General features: G+C 47.6%; 1 protein-coding gene across 2 annotated transcripts in view; it reads left to right on the forward strand.

The window, feature by feature from the left end:
- The first annotated feature begins 7651 nt into the window (after positions 1-7651).
- Positions 7652-16138, forward strand: part of E2F4 (E2F transcription factor 4) — a 46249-nt gene continuing 37762 nt past the window's right edge. The window contains exons 1-3 of one of the 2 annotated variants that reach the window (XM_083164117.1): positions 7652-8564; positions 9130-9239; positions 9617-9778. In XM_083164117.1, coding sequence (XP_083020243.1) covers positions 8421-8564; positions 9130-9239; positions 9617-9778 — 416 coding nt within the window. In that variant the 5' untranslated portion in view covers positions 7652-8420. The remainder of the gene's footprint in view (positions 8565-9129; positions 9240-9616; positions 9779-16138) is intronic. The other variant, XM_083164118.1, reaches the window with a different exon arrangement.

Below are 16138 nucleotides of genomic sequence, written 5' to 3' on the forward strand. Positions count from 1 at the left end.
TGTGTTTCTGCAAACTACAGCTCCCATCATGCAGCTTGGTGGGCAGACTTGACGTGGCTGACATCAGGGGGACGGATCTATCCGAATCTATCTTCTTCCTTTCCTGCCGGGCGCTGGGCTGTGCAGCCGCTCCATGTGCTCAGCTCATCTCTACCCCATGAAACTGAACGGGAATCAGTGCGTCTCCCCCAACATGTACGGCGTCATGACATCGCCGCCGCTCTGCCACTGCACACACAGTCCGACACAGGAAGCCATTTCCAGTTCCCACCTTACTGTGCCTGCCAGGCACATTAGCTCAGTCCTCCTCCCAACCACCTCCTATACACGTGGGTCTCTGGAAGCCACAGCCAACCCCGGGTGAGTCCCACTGTGCAGAGCAGGAACATAATATAATATATATATATATAATAAAAATTTGTAAGTGCTAACTTTTTTTTTAAAATGTCCGGAAAGTGGGTGGCCACGCCCCCACTTTCATTTTGGCCACGCCCCTTTCTGCATCTGTACCGATTTTGGCCCATCAGATGTTGGAGGGTATGCAGACAGACATGCCCGGGACGTGAGAGCATGACAGACATGTCCAGGACGTGCGAGTGTGAGGCGCCCAGTGTGACAGAGATTGATAACTGTTACTGAGGTGTTCTATAGGGAGATGTTTCACAGCTTGGAGACATGTCATGTTATCAGCTGATTAGTACGCGGCTGAAGTTGGCTTCTTATTCGGCCAGCTTCTTATTCGAGCTCCAGCTTCTTATTCGAGCTCCAGCTTCTTATTCAGAACAATCACTTTTACAAGGGTTAATGAATCATGGACCACAAATTTGACAGCAGAAATCAACACAGGGGGGTCACGTACATATGACCCACTAGCAATTTCTTTTGACCAACAAGGATTTGGTCAGAAATAGGGCACTAAAGTGGGCATGAGACCCAGAATTCATCATTTTGAATAAGTAGCTGGTGTCCTGCAAAGGTTAAACAGCATTGGTCAAAAAATATTACACTTGGAATCCACACAGGGGGGTCACTTACATATGACCCACTTGCTATTTCTTTTGACCAACAAGGATTTGGGCAGAAAATGGGCACTAAAGTGGGCATAGGTCCCAGATTTCATCATTTTGAATAAGTAGCTGGTGTCCCGCAAGGGTTAAACAGTGTTGGTCAACAAATATTACACTGGAAACCCACACAGGGGGGTCACTCACATATGACCCACTTGCAATTCCTTTTGACCAACAAGGATTTGGGCAGTAATAGGGCACTAAAGTGGGCATAGGTCCCAGATTTCATCATTTTGAATAAGTAGCTGGTGTCCCGCAAGGGTTAAACAGCGTTGGTCAAAAAATGTTACACTTGGAATCCACACAGGGGGGTCACTTACATATGACCCACTTGCTATTTCTTTTGACCAACAAGGATTTGGGCAGAAAATGGGCACTAAAGCGGGCATAGGTCCCAGATGTCATCATTTTGAATAAGTAAGTGGTGTCCTGCAAGGGTTAAACAGCGTTGGTCAAAAAATGTTACACTTGGAATCCACACAGGGGGGTCACTTACATATGACCCACTTGCAATTTCTTTTGACCAACAAGGATTTGGGCAGTAATAGGGCAGTAAAGTGGGCATGGGTCACAGATTTCATAATTTTGAATAAGTAGCTGGTGTCCTGCAAGGGTTAAACAGCGTTGCTCAAAAGAAATGGCAAGTGGGTCATATGTAAGTGACCCCCTGTGTGGATTTCAAGTGTAATATTTTTTGACCAACGCTGTTTAACCCTTGCAGGACACCAGCTACTTATTCAAAATGATGAAATCTGGGACCTATGCCCACTTTAGTGCCCTATTACTGCCCAAATCCTTGTTGGTCAAAAGAAATAGCAAGTGGGTCATATGTAAGTGACCCCCCTGTGTGGATTCCAAGTGTAAAAATTTTTGACCAACGCTGTTTAACCCTTGCGGGACACCAGCTACTTATTCAAAATGATGAAATCTGGGACCTATGCCCACTTTAGTGCCCTATTACTGCCCAAATCCTTGTTGGTCAAAAGAAATGGCAAGTGGGTCATATGTAAGTGACCCTCTTGAGCGGGTTTTCAGTGTAATATTGGTTGGCCATTGCTGTTTAACCCTCCAGCTACTTATTCAAACTGATGACATCTGGGACCTATGCCCACTTTAGTGCCCTATTTCTGCCAAATTCCTTGTTGGTCAAAATAAATTGCAAGTGGGTCATATGTAGGTGACCCCCCTGTGTGGGTTTCAAGTGTAATATGTTTTGACCAACGCTGTTTAACCCTTGCAGAACACCAGCTACTTATTCAAAATGATGACATCTGTGACCCATAACCACTTTACTGCCCTATTACTGCCCAAATCCTTGTTGGTCAAAAGAAATGGCAAGTGGGTCATATGTAAGTGACCCCCCTGTGCGGGTTTCCAGTGTAATATTTTTTGACCAACGCTGTTTAACCCTTGCAGGACACCAGCTACTTATTCAAAATGATGGAATCTGGGACCTATGCCCACTTTAGTGCCCATTTTCTGCCCAAATCCTTGTTGGTCAAAAGAAATGGCAAGTGGGTCATATGTAAGTGACCCCCCTGTGTGGATTCCATGTGTAAAAAATGTTGACCAACGCTGTTTAACCCTTGCAGGACACCAGCTACTTATTCAAATGATGACATCTGTGACCCATGCCCACTTTACTGCCATATTACTGCCCAAATCCTTGTTGGTCAAAATAAATGGCAAGTGGGTCATATGTAAGTGACCCACCTGTGCGGGATTCCAGTGTAAGATTTTTTGACCAACGCTGTTTAACCCTTGCAGAACACCAGGTACTTATTCAAAATGATGACATCTGTGACCCATGCCCAATTTACTGCCCTATTACTGCCCAAATCCTTGTTGGTCAAAAGAAATGCCAAGTGGGTCATATGTAAGTGACCCCCCTGTGCGGGTTTCCAGTGTAATATTTTTTGACCAACGCTGTTTAACCCTTGCGGGACACCAGCTACTTATTCAAAATGATGAAATCTGGGACCTATGCCCACTTTAGTGCCCTATTACTGCCCAAATCCTTGTTGATCAAAAGAAATGGCAAGTGGGTCATATGTAAGTGACCCCCTTGAGTGGGTTTTCAGTGTAATATTGGTTGGCCATTGCTGTTTAACCCTCCAGCTACTTATTCAAAATGATGACATCTGGAACCATTGCCCATTTTAGTGCCCTATTTCTGCCAAATTCCTTGTTGGTCAAAATAAATTGCAAGTGGGTCATATGTAGGTGACCCCCCTGTGTGGGTTTCAAGTGTAATATGTTTTGACCAACGCTGTTTAACCCTTGCAGAACACCAGCTACTTATTCAAAATGATGACATCTGTGACCCATGCCCACTTTACTGCCCTATTACTGCCCAAATCCTTGTTGGTCTAAAGAAATGGCAAGTGGGTCATATGTAAGTGACCCCCCTGTGTGGATTCCATGTGTAAAAAATTTTGACCAACGCTGTTTAACCCTTGCAGGACACCAGCTACTTATTCAAAATGATGACATCTGTGACCCATGCCCACTTTACTGCCATATTACTGCCCAAATCCTTGTTGGTCAAAATAAATGTCAAGTGGGTCATATGTAAGTGACCCACCTGTGCGGGTTTCCAGTGTAAGATTTTTTGACCAACGCTGTTTAACCCTTGCAGAACACCAGGTACTTATTCAAAATTATGACATCTGTGACCCATGCCCACTTTAGTGCCCTATTACTGCCCAAATCCTTGTTGGTCAAAAGAAATGCCAAGTGGGTCATATGTAAGTGACCCCCCTGTGCGGGTTTCCAGTGTAATATTTTTTGACCAACGCTGTTTAACCCTTGCAGGACACCAGCTACTTATTCAAAATGATGACATCTGTGACCCATGTCCACTTTACTGCCCTATTACTGCCCAAATCCTTGTTGGTCAAAAGAAATGGCAAGTGGGTCATATGTAAGTGACCCCTCTGTGCGGGTTTCCAGTGTAATATTTTTTGACCAACGCTGTTTAACCCTTGCGGGACACCAGCTACTTATTCAAAATGATGAAATCTGGGACCTATGCCCACTTTAGTGCCCATTTTCTGCCCAAATCCTTGTTGGTCAAAAGAAATGGCAAGTGGGTCATATATAGGTGACCCCCCTGTGTGGGTTTCAAGTGTAATATGTTTTGACCAACACTGTTTAACCCTTGCAGAACACCAGCTACTTATTCAAAATGATGAAATCTGGGACCCATGCCCACTTTAGTGCCCTATTACTGCCCAAATCCTTGTTGGTTAAAAGAAATGCCAAGTGGGTCATATGTAAGTGACCCCCCTGTGCGGGTTTCAAGTGTCATACTTTTTGACCAACGCTGTTTAACCCTTGCAGGACACCAGCTACTTATTCAAAATTATGACATCTGGGACCCATGCCCATTTTAGTGCCCTATTACTGCCCAAATCCTTGTTAGTCAAAAGAAATGCCAAGTGGGTCATATGTAAGTGACCCCCCTGTGCGGGTTTCAAGTGTCATACTTTTTGTCCAACACTGTTTAACCCTTGCAGGACACCAGCTACTTATTCAAAATAATAACATCTGGGACCTATGCCCAGTTCCGTGCCCAATTTCTACCCAAATCCTTGTTGGTCAAAAGAAATTGCAAGTGGGTCATATGTATCTGACCCCCCTGTGCATGTTTAACCCTTGCAGGACACCAGCTACTTATTCAAAATTATGACATCTGGGACCCATGCCCATTTTAGTGCCATATTTCTTCCCAAATCCTTGTTGGTCAAAAGAAATTGCAAGTGGGTCATATGTAAGTGACCCCCCTGTGTGGGTTTCAAGTGTAATATGTTTTGACCAACACTGTTTAACCCTTGCAGAACACCAGCTACTTATTCAAAATGATGAAATCTGGGACACATGCCCACTTTAGTGCCCTATTACTGCCCAAATCCTTGTTGGTCAAAAGAAATGCCAAGTGGGTCATATGTAAGTGACCCCCCTGTGCGGGTTTCCAGTGTAATATTTTTTGACCAACGCTGTTTAACCCTTGCAGGACACCAGCTACTTATTCAAAATTATGACATCTGGAACCCATGCCCACTTTAGTGCCCTATTACTGCCCAAATCCTTGTTGGTCAAAAGAAATGGCAAGTGGGTCATATGTAAGTGACCCCCCTTTGCGGGTTTCTAGTGTAATATTTTTTGACCAACGCTGTTAAACCCTTGCAGGACACCAGTTACTTATTCAAAATGATGAAATCTGGGTCCCATGCTCACTTTAGTGCCCTATTTCTGCCCAAATCCTTGTTGGTCAAAAGAAATTGCAAGTGGGTCATATGTAAATGACCCCCTTCTCTGGATTTCAAGTGTAATATTTTTTGACCAACGCAGTTTAACCCTTGCAGGACACCAGCTACTTATTCAAAATGATGAAATCTGGGACCCATGCCCACTTTAGTGCCCTATTTCTGCCCAAATCCTTGTTGGTCAAAATAAATTGCAAGGGGGTCATATTTCAGTGACCCCCCTGTGTGGATTTCTGGTGTAAAATTTGTGGTCCAAGACTCATTAACCCTTGTGAAAGTGATTGTCCTGAATAAGAAGCTGGAGCTCGAATAAGAAGTGAATAAGAAGCTGGAGCTCGAATAAGAAGTGAATAAGAAGCTGGCCGAATAAGAAGCCAACTTCAGCCTCGTCAGGGACGTCCAGAAACAGAGCATTTTCTCCCGCATGGAGAGGGTCAGGTAGGCGGACCTGGTGGCCTCTGATGACCCTCCCTTGCAAGTCAGTACCGACGCAGATAAACGGCGGCACCAGTGGCGGATTCAGGGGGGGGGGCACCCGGGCATGTGCCCCCCCTGTCATTTATTTTGTAGCTGAGGACCAGGGCTTTCCAATGAGCCCAGCTCCGTGTCTCTAGCCCCCCGGGAACCGGAGATATCGCCTGGCAAACCTGTAACGTTTTTTCCCCATAGGATAATATGGGACCCGTCAATTCCGACCCCCACCCGGTTCCGACGGCTGCCAGTTCCCGCCCTGGCATCACAGAAGCTTGTGGTTGATATCATTCAATTCCAAATCGCTAGGCCTTCAATATGATACCAGGCTGGTCCAAATCGGTCAATCGGTTCCAGAGATTTTGCATGTAAACCGTTTTTTTTTTATTTTTGAAATGTAATTTCATGGCTGTTCATGTTTTTGAGGGCAGATTACTCTGGAACCAAACGTTCCAGTTTCACTGGACCAAAATCATTCAAAGCCCACTCAAAAGTTCTTCAATATAATACTTGTCTCATGTAAATGGGTCAGTTGGTTCCGAAGATATAGCCGGTTAAATGAGATAACTGGTTAAAGGTGGTTTTCTCTTCCCCTCACACCAGAAAATGCAGGGACTAGGCTGGTGTAAAAGGGGCCAACCTGGGAATGCATTTTCTGGTGTGAAAGGGGTATTATTTCAAATAGCCAGTATCTGCAGTGCTCTGAATACAGCCAGGCTCTGCCACTGTCAGTGGCTATCACTTCTGCCTGGTGGCGGCTGTCCCCCATTTACCACGAGCATGTATTCCCCCTTGGCAATGAGCATGTAATCCCACATGGCAATGAGCATGGAACCCTTGGCAATGAGCATGTAGAGAAGCAGCACTTATGTAGCATAATTTTTAATGGGCATTATGGTGTTTGGCATAACACATAATGGACATAATGGCGTGTAACTTAACATGTAATGGACATTATGGTGTAAATGTTTAATGCGCGCCTTTGGTGGACAATGTCCCTGTTTATGAAGTGTATTGTGAATTCTGGCTCAATCCATGTGGCATTATGTGAATTTTGTCTCAATCCGTGTGGCATTATGTGAATTTTGGCTCAATCCATGTGGCATTATGAGAATTTTGGCTCAATCCTTGTGGCATTATGTGAATTGTTTCCCAATCCGTGTAGCATTATGTAAATTTTGGCTCAATCCGTGTGGCATTATGTGAATTTTGGCTCAATCCATGTGGAATTATGTGAATCTTGGCTCAATCCGTATGGCATTTTATGCATTTGGCTCAATCCCATACCTCCCAACTGTCACGATTCCGTCGGGACAGTCCCGATTTTCGGGTCCTGTCCCGACGTCCCACCCGCGGCAGGCATTGTCCCGCTGCGGGGGGGTGGCAGTTGGGAGACCCCCCAATGTAGTAGAATAGACGCTGTGCGCATGCGCACAGCGTCTATTCTCGTATGAAAATGAGGTCGCGGCTAATTAGCATAAGCCGCGCCCTCATTTGCATACGCCACGCCCCCTTTTCGGACGCTCGCGCGGCTTCGCCGCGCAAGTGTCCCTATTTCTTCGCATGAAAAGTTGGGAGGTATGCAATCCGTGTGGCATTATGTGAATTTTGACACAATCCATTTGGCATTATGTGAATTTTGGCTCAATCCGTGTGTGTTATTATGTAAATTTTGGCTCAATCCATGTGGCATTATTTGAAATTTGGCTCAATCCATGTGGCATTATGTCAATTTTGGCTCATTCCATTTGGCATCATGTGTAAGGGGCAAGTATAATGGGGTCTAGTATTTTGTTGCATAATGTGTAGAAGTTGTATATGGTGTTGACACGCCCCCTGTTGAGTGGCCACACACCCTTTTCTGGAGCGCGCCTTTGGCGCGCGCACAGCTACATCCTTCACTTTTGCCATGGTGGGCCTGTGTACTTTAAATGCCAGGGCCTATTTTTAATTCCATTACCACCCTCTCCTGCCGCTCTCTTAGCATGTACACTGGCACCACTAACACCGCCCCTCCCCCACCCAAACTCTTTTTTATCATGGTGCCCCCCCTGTCATTTTATTCTGGATCCGCCCCTGGGCGGCACTCAGCAGACTTGTCAAGGTAAATAAAAATCCTTTATTACGTCCTACGGCGTTTTGGGGATTTTTCCCCCGTCTTCAGGGGCTTGTGGATTGCTAGACTAATGAGGGGAGGTAACTATGATGTTAGTGCTTTACACACGCTCCCTCAAACTATACACAAGCGTCAGCGCTTTACACACGCTCCCTTACTCCTATCCACCAGTGTTAGTGCTTTCATGCTTTGGCCACTCGCTCCCTCACAGTATGCACCAGTGTCAGCGCTTTACACACGCTCCCTGCCTCCCTCACACTATCAACCAGTGTCAGTGCTTTAAAGTTTACACACGCTCCCTCACTCCTATCCACCAGTGTCAGCGCTTTAAACACGCTCCCTCACACTATCCACCAGTGTCAGCACTTTACACACGCTCCCTCATGCGGTCCTGCAGTCCACGCCCACTCCCGGCATGCATGCAGTGCAGAAGTAAGTAACGGCCGCGGTTGGACTAGGTGACCTGTGTGGCTCCGCCCCCAGCCTCGCGGTGCTGTCATGGCGGACCCCTCGCAGCTCCCGGTGACACCGAGCCGCCATGAGAAGAGTCTGGGGCTGCTGACCAGCAAGTTCGTGGCCCTGCTGCAGGAGGCGGAGGATGGAGTGCTGGACCTGAAGGCGGTAAATGCCCCACATATTCCCGTGTGTACCCCCATACACCCCGCTGCGCCCCCCCCCCCGCTTACTTCCTGTATCCCTATAATGCCCTATGCTCCCATATATTCCCTCATGTACCTCCCATACACCCTGCTGCCCCCCTTGCCCACATCTACCCCCTCTCGTGGTCCTGTATACCCATGTGTGCCCCCCCTATCACGTGTACCCCTGCACTGTCCTGTGTGCTCCCTGTGTATCCCTGTACTTCCCTATACCTGTGTACCCTTGTGCTGGTCCGTGTGCCTGCCCTGTGTACCCTTACCCTTGGCTTTCTGTGCCTTTCATAGTTGAAAGTGTCACATGCAGGGTTGCTTACCTGATCCTCTCCTTCAGGGAGAAAATGCTCTGTTCCTGGACGTTCCTGGTAATGTATGATTGCCAGCACCTGTGGTGAAACACCTTTCTTATCAATTATTTAGCTCACCACAGTTGATGGCAATCATACATTACCAGGGATGTCCAGAAAAAGAGCATTTTCTCCCTGAAGGAGAGGGTCAGTTAGGCAACCATGGTTTATAGTGAATGTAACACATGCCCGCTGTAACCCTAGGCTGCGGACACATTGGCCGTCAGACAGAAGAGGCGAATCTATGACATCACCAACGTTCTGGAAGGAATTGGACTTATTGAGAAAAAATCCAAGAACAGTATTCAGTGGAAGTAAGCATTGTCCCAACACCAGTTTGTGTGGCATACTTGCCTACCTGACCCTCTCCATGCGGGGGAAAATGCTCTGTTTCTGGACTTCCCTGGTAATGTATGATTGCCATCACCTGTGGGGAGCTAGGTAAAGTTTTTTTCACCACAGGTGCTGGCAATCATACTTTACCAAGGAAGTCCAGGAGCAGAGCATTTTCTCCCGCATGGAGATGGTCAGGTAGGCAAGTTTGGTGTAGTGACGGGGGTGACAAAGTGGGAGGGTGTAATGTCCATGTGCAATGTTGGGGTGACATGGTTAGAGGATGTGACAGCAGCACTTTGTACTGGTGCGACTCCGCCCCCTAGGTGTCTGAGTGACATGTGGTCTGTGCTTGCAGAGGTGTTGGTCCTGGCTGTAACACCCGGGAAATCGCTGACAAACTCATTGATCTGAAAGCAGAGCTGGCAGACCTTGAACAGCGGGAAAATGAACTGGACCAGCAGCGTGTCTGGGTGCAGCAGAGCATCAAAAATGTGACGGATGATGTGCAGAATACGGGATATCCTTTTCTATGTGTTGTTCTGCACTATTATTTATCTATTTATTTATTTCATATATAGCGCATACATATTCCGCAGCGCTTTACAGAGAATATTTGAACATTCACATCAGTCCCTGCCCAGTGGAGCTTACAATCTATATTCCCTACCACATGTACATCCACACACATACATTCTAGGGTTAATTTGTTGGGAGCCAATTAGCCTACCAGTATATTTTTAAATTGTGGGAGGAAACCGGAGTACCCTGAGGAAAACCCACGCAAATACGGGGAGAATATACAAACTCCGCACAGTTAGGGCCATGGTGGGAATCAAACCCATGACCTCAGTGCTGTGAGGCAGTAATGCTAACCATTACACCATCCTTTCTATGCACTTGTACGCCTGGCCATGGGCTGCTCTCTTGTAAACCATGCTGCGAGCTGGCTCCGGAAGGGTGCACCTCCACCATGCATTATACACATAACCCCCTCCATCCATATACACACCACAGGGGCCGTACCCTTCTCTGTATTCCCTGCCCCCAGCATTGGGGATATACGCCCATCAGTGATAACCAGAACAGCACCCAGGTACTACTATCCCCATATTCCCAAACATACCCCCCTCCATTCATATACATGTACCCATCTCTGTATTCCCTGCTCCCAGCATTGGGGATATATGCCCATCAGTGAGAACCAGAACAGCACCCAGGTACTACTATCCCCATATTCCCAAACCTAACCCCCTCCATCCATATACATGTATCATTCTCTTTATTCACTGCTCCTGGCATTGGAGGTATATATCCATCAGTGAGAACCAGCACAGGACCCAGGTACTACTATCCTCATATTTCCAGACATAACCCCTCCACCCATATACATGTATCATTCTCTGTATTCCCTGGCATTGGGGGTATACTCCCATTAGTGATAACCAGCACAGCACCCACATACTACTATCCTTATTTCTTCTTCGGTTATTATTATCCTAACAGGGTGACATCACGGGTTGTAGGCGGATCCAGAGGAATGTGGCACCAATTAGTGAAGCGTTAAAGGTTCCCAGGATGCATGGCTCCTCTCCCCTATAACCCCACCTCCATGCTTAGCTCCTCAGTTTTTTGTTGTTGGTGCCAGCAGGAAGCTGCAGCACCTTTTTATTTCAGCAGGGATTACCTCAGGCAATCCCAACAAAGCTTTTTATTTTTTTACACTGGAACTTTAATTGAAGCAGTAACGCTGCTGGGCTGCCTGCGCTGTCAGTCACAATGACTTCATCACCCTGCCGGTGCCGAAACTCCTCCCCGACCTGGGTCAAGCGGGGTATGCGGCTGATGAGGAGCCCAGTGCCTACCACCGCCGGACACCAGAAAACCTCTGTCAGTGTGGCCAGGCATAAGGCAACAGGTAAGGCTCTCTACGAGAGCGCCGAAATCGATGTCTTGCTGCCACGCTGGGAAGACGGGCCGCAGCAGCTGGGGTGGACACTGCTGCTTGCGTCAGGGACTCCACTAAACCACGGGGCCAGATTGCAGGCTGGCTGTTATACACATCCATTTTCTATTAGGTCTCACTAACGTTGGTGGGGGATGTCCAGCACAGGGGAGGTGGCACCAGCCTGCAGTACCTCCCCCAGCTTTGGGCGCCAATCTCCTGCAGGTTTGCTGCCCAGAAAGCTGCTTTCCCTGCACCCTCAGAGACCTGCATCCTCTTCGTCGCAGTTCATAGTCTCCTGGAGTGTGGGTACAGTCTGTCTCCCTTGTAAAACCGTCCATTGCTGACACGCTTTTACAGGCACTCATATCACACTGGTTTCCATAGAACAGAGTGGTTGATTGGAGTGCATTGGCAAATAATTGCCTCAGCTAATATACCGAAGTGGTATTGTGTGTGACGAAGTGCTAGTCTATTTTTCTGTCTGTACATGCTTATTGCTGTCCCTTCATATTCTCATTTCTTCTGAAGCAGAAGAGTTAGGTTTACCTCATAGGCTGTGTTATCACTAGGTTTTCCTGTGAGGCTATACCTATTGTGTATATTAGCACCCCTTCTGTGTTTGTTAATGTGGCTTCTAAACAGAGGCGCACACGTCTCCCATGCTCTTATCCTGTAAGGCTTGTGCGGCAGGCCTGTCTGAACAGGATGTTATCCAGGAAGGGTTATATGTTAATTCTTTATCCCCCCTCGCCAGTACTTTGCCCACGTGGCTGTACAGGAGCCTCCTTGGGCAGCCTTTCAGCAGCTTCTGGGCACCTTAGTGGATCGCCTTCAGCCCCCCGTAATTACACCTGCTGTACAGGCACCTCCACCATGGGTAGATACCCTGTCGACCACGGTGCAGACCCTTGCACAGACAATGGTGGCTATGCAGAAGTTACTGCCAACTACAGGTAAATCTATCAGAAATCAGTTACCTAGTGCTTCTGCCCCATTACTCGCACTGTTAGATGATGACACTGCGGGAGATGATGATAATGGGGATGACAATGCAGGTGGGAGTTACAGGGATCACACTCTACTAGAGTCAGGGACACCTGTAGTACAAGCGGATATGGCAGATGTACCTGCCCTTATGGACACAATACGGCTGGTGCTCTTATCTGACACTGATGAGCCAGAGGCAGTGGTAAAGCCCAAAGATGTTTAAAAAAAATATATATATATCAAAGCCCCATTTCCACACTTGGAACACCTAATGGAGATCCGCACTGATCAATGGAAAGCCCTGGGCAAGAAATACTCTATTTCTAAGAGAGTGCTATCCAGATACCCCTTGCCACCAGAGGATTGCAAATTGTGGGAAACTCCACCCCCGGTAGATTCCTATGTTACACGACTGGTTAAGCCGTCAGTCCTCCCCTTTACCACGAGATCCTCTTTAAATGATCTTACGGATAGGCATTTAGAACACTCTATTAAAGTCATCTTTACCCTCACAGGTGCAGTCCAAAGACCCACCGTGGCTGGGACCTTGGCTGTAAAGGCTATTCTGCCATTGTTCCAGGTCGTGGAAGACGAGCTACCCATTGATGCATCGGAAGATGCCAGACTGTGCGTGTCTCATATTAAGCAGGCCGCACTTATCATGGAGGCATTGTTTGACACAGGGGCACTAGCAGCAAAGGCGTCTGCAAACTCCATATTGGCACGTCATATCCTTTGGCTTCGACCCTGGAAGACTGAGTCTAAGAAGAAACTAGAAATGCTACCTATTCAGGAAGACGTTTTGTTAGGGGAAGAGCTTACTAAAACTAGCGTCGCTGGCAGCGGCTAAAACTGCATGCCTTCCCTCAGCTCTCCCACAGAGACCGAACACTACTCCTTTTCGGTCCTTTCGTCCCCAAGGTAAAGCGAGAGGTCAATCCTTCCTTGCACCTCAACCACTGCAAGACAGCTAATGTAGGGTACACACCACGACGACCCGCGGGTCATCAGTGTCTCGTCCGACCCACTCGCGGTGACGCGGGTGGGGGGGGGGGGCACGACCCGCTCACGATGTGCGCCGTGAGCGGGTCCGATCCGATGGCGACCCGCACCCGGCTATATGGTCGTTCTTCAGATCCTACCTGCAGCAGGTAGGATCTGAATGACGACCGACCGACCCGCGGGGCCGTGCATCGGATCGGGATCAGACCAGAACAGGGAAAAAAAGGGCCCAATCTACCTACAATCTACATCCAATTGGTCGGAATTGGATCTAGATTGAGGGGATCGGGCCATAGTCGTCCTGGTGTGTACCCAGCATTAGTCTCAAGCTGTGTACACGTGGGGGCGATATATTCTCAGCAATATATTGCTCACTGTCTCCTTTTCATCAGCAACCATCTCTGGTGAAAGGGAACCTCTGCCGGGGGAGCCGCAGAGGAAATCAGCTGGTTGCAGGAGCAATCATGAGGATAAAAATGGGAGCGCGCACATGGCGATTTATCGCCAGTGTACACTCCAATCACTGGCAATATGGTCGCTCAGCGACCATATTGCCAGCGATAAATGCAAGTGAGTACGCACCTTAAGCCGAAACAAGCATGGGCCACTATACAACCCCCAGACAAACCTGCAGGGTGACTCTAAAGTGTGAGGCAGACTTCTACAATTAACACAACAGTGGCTCACCAGATCAGCAGGCCTCTGGGGATACTCTATCTCATTCCAACAGTGGCTCACCAGAGCAGGCCTCCCTCACAATCCGCAAAAAGTGGAACAACCATTGCAAATATTGGCCTCCCTGTTGTAGTCTCAGGTCATCATACCAGACCCACAACACCAGCAGGGGATAGGTTTTGTTCCACCCTGTTCCTAGTTCCAAAACCAAATGGAACTTACAGGCCCATACCAAATTTGAATGTGCTCAACATTTATCAAGGTGCCAAAATTCTGCATGTAAACTGCAGACAATAGTTCTAGCATTAGAACCGGGAGATTACATGGTCTCCCTAAACATACGGGATGCTTATTTGCATGTACCCATCCTTTCTTCACACCAGAGATGCTCCATGGATGTAGTTAGGGCCCTAACTATATAATCTGGACCGCTTCCATCAAGAAATCAGACACGCTCTTTGTACTATATGGTGTTCACAAAATGGGCTGGCCAGCGAACAAACAAACGGTTGCTCGCTGGATACATATGGTCATTCAGCAAGCTTACCTGCAAGCTGCAACATGATCATCTGTTCATACCTTTACAAAGTTCTATGCATTTGACATGTTCGCCTCCCAGGATGCTTCCTTTGGTCATCGGGTCCTTCTGACACCTCAGGCGGGTACCCTCCCTTGAGTACTGCTTTTGGACATCCCGATGTCACCCAATGGGTAACATGAAACCAGAAGAAGAAAACGAGAGTTATGGTAAACCTACCTTATGTTAACTCTTTCTTCGCAGTTCATGGGATCCACAGGGCACCCACCCTTAATAGGCCTGATGTATTCCTTTGTGACACACAACCTTACTCATGCCTTCCTTCCCTCTATGTATGTATGTATGTACTTGCATACTCTTGTCTATCTCCTTCCTTCTCAGCTTCCTTCCATTGGCTGGCTAACAAAACGGAAAGTTATGGTAGAACCTCTTGTTAACTTTCCTTGAAGTCCATGGGAACCACAGGGGACATCGGGGCTGTAGGCGGACCCAGGGGGTCCGAGGCACCAATCAGCGAAGCTTGTTGAAGATTTCCCAGTATACCTTGGGCCCTCTCCCCTGCAACCCCGCCTCCAGGCTCACTGAGCTCAGTTTTTGTACCAAACCATAAGCAGGAAGCGGAGAAAAGCAGAGGACAGAGAGAACACATGCCCAAGTACTCATACATACACCTCATGGTACATTGGACAAGACTGACTATGGTCGTTGAAGGTCAAAGTGCGGTAAATCACACATAGGGATACCTCAGGTTCAAATTGAAGGGCGGGTGCCCTGTGGTTCCCATGGACTTCAAGGAAAGAAAGTTAACAAAGGTAGGTTCTACCATAACTTTCCGTTTTCCTTGTCAGGGTCCATGGGTCCCACAGGGGACATCGGGGATGTCCAAAAGCCATATTTCGAGGGAGAGAATTTGCCTGAGGTGTCAGAAGTACCCGACGACCAAAAGTGGCATCCTGGGAGGCGAACGTGTCGAATGCATAGAACTTTATGGAGGTATGGACAGATGGCCATGTTGCAGCCTTGCAAAGCTGTTCGGCAGAAGCACCTCGTCGTGCTGCCCACGATGGGCCAACCGCTCTGGATGAGTGTGCTTTGATGGAAGTAGGAATAGGCAGACTAGACTGCTGCTAAGCCTTCTGAATAGCCATGCGGATCCAGCGAGCAATAGTCTGTTTTTCGCTGGCCAACCCTTATTGTGGATCCATAGAGCACAAAAAGGGAGTCAGATTTTCTGACTGTCTTAGTACAGTCAATGTAAATGGTCAGAGCCCTGCCACATCCAGTAAGCGTTCCTCTGCAGAGAGATCTTTTGCCTTGAATGCTGGAACAACAATCTCCTGATTGATGTGGGTTTTGGAGACTACCTTTGGAAGGTGAGATGGTTTAGTCCTCAACACCGCTCTATCTGGATGGAATATGAGAAGAGGTGTTTTACAGGGGAGAGCTGAGAAATCCGAAATTCTTCTGGCAGAAGCAATGTCCAAGATGAATACAGTCTTGGCTGTCAGCCATTTGAAATCTGCCGCTTGAAGCGGCTCGAAAGGGAGGCTTGACCAAAGCCTGTAATACAAGAGAAGTTCCACTGTGTTGTAGGAGGAACATACGGGGGCTGAATATGTAACACTCCTTGTAGGAAAGTATGGACATCCGGTAAGAAAGCTATTTTTCCTCTGGAGCCAGTTGGATAAAGCAGAGACCTGGACCTTCACAAACGCCAGTCTAAGTCCCAT

The sequence above is a fragment of the Crinia signifera genome, chromosome 11 (genome assembly GCF_055691185.1).
Source record: "Crinia signifera chromosome 11, ASM5569118v1, whole genome shotgun sequence".
NCBI lineage: Eukaryota > Metazoa > Chordata > Amphibia > Anura > Myobatrachidae > Crinia > Crinia signifera.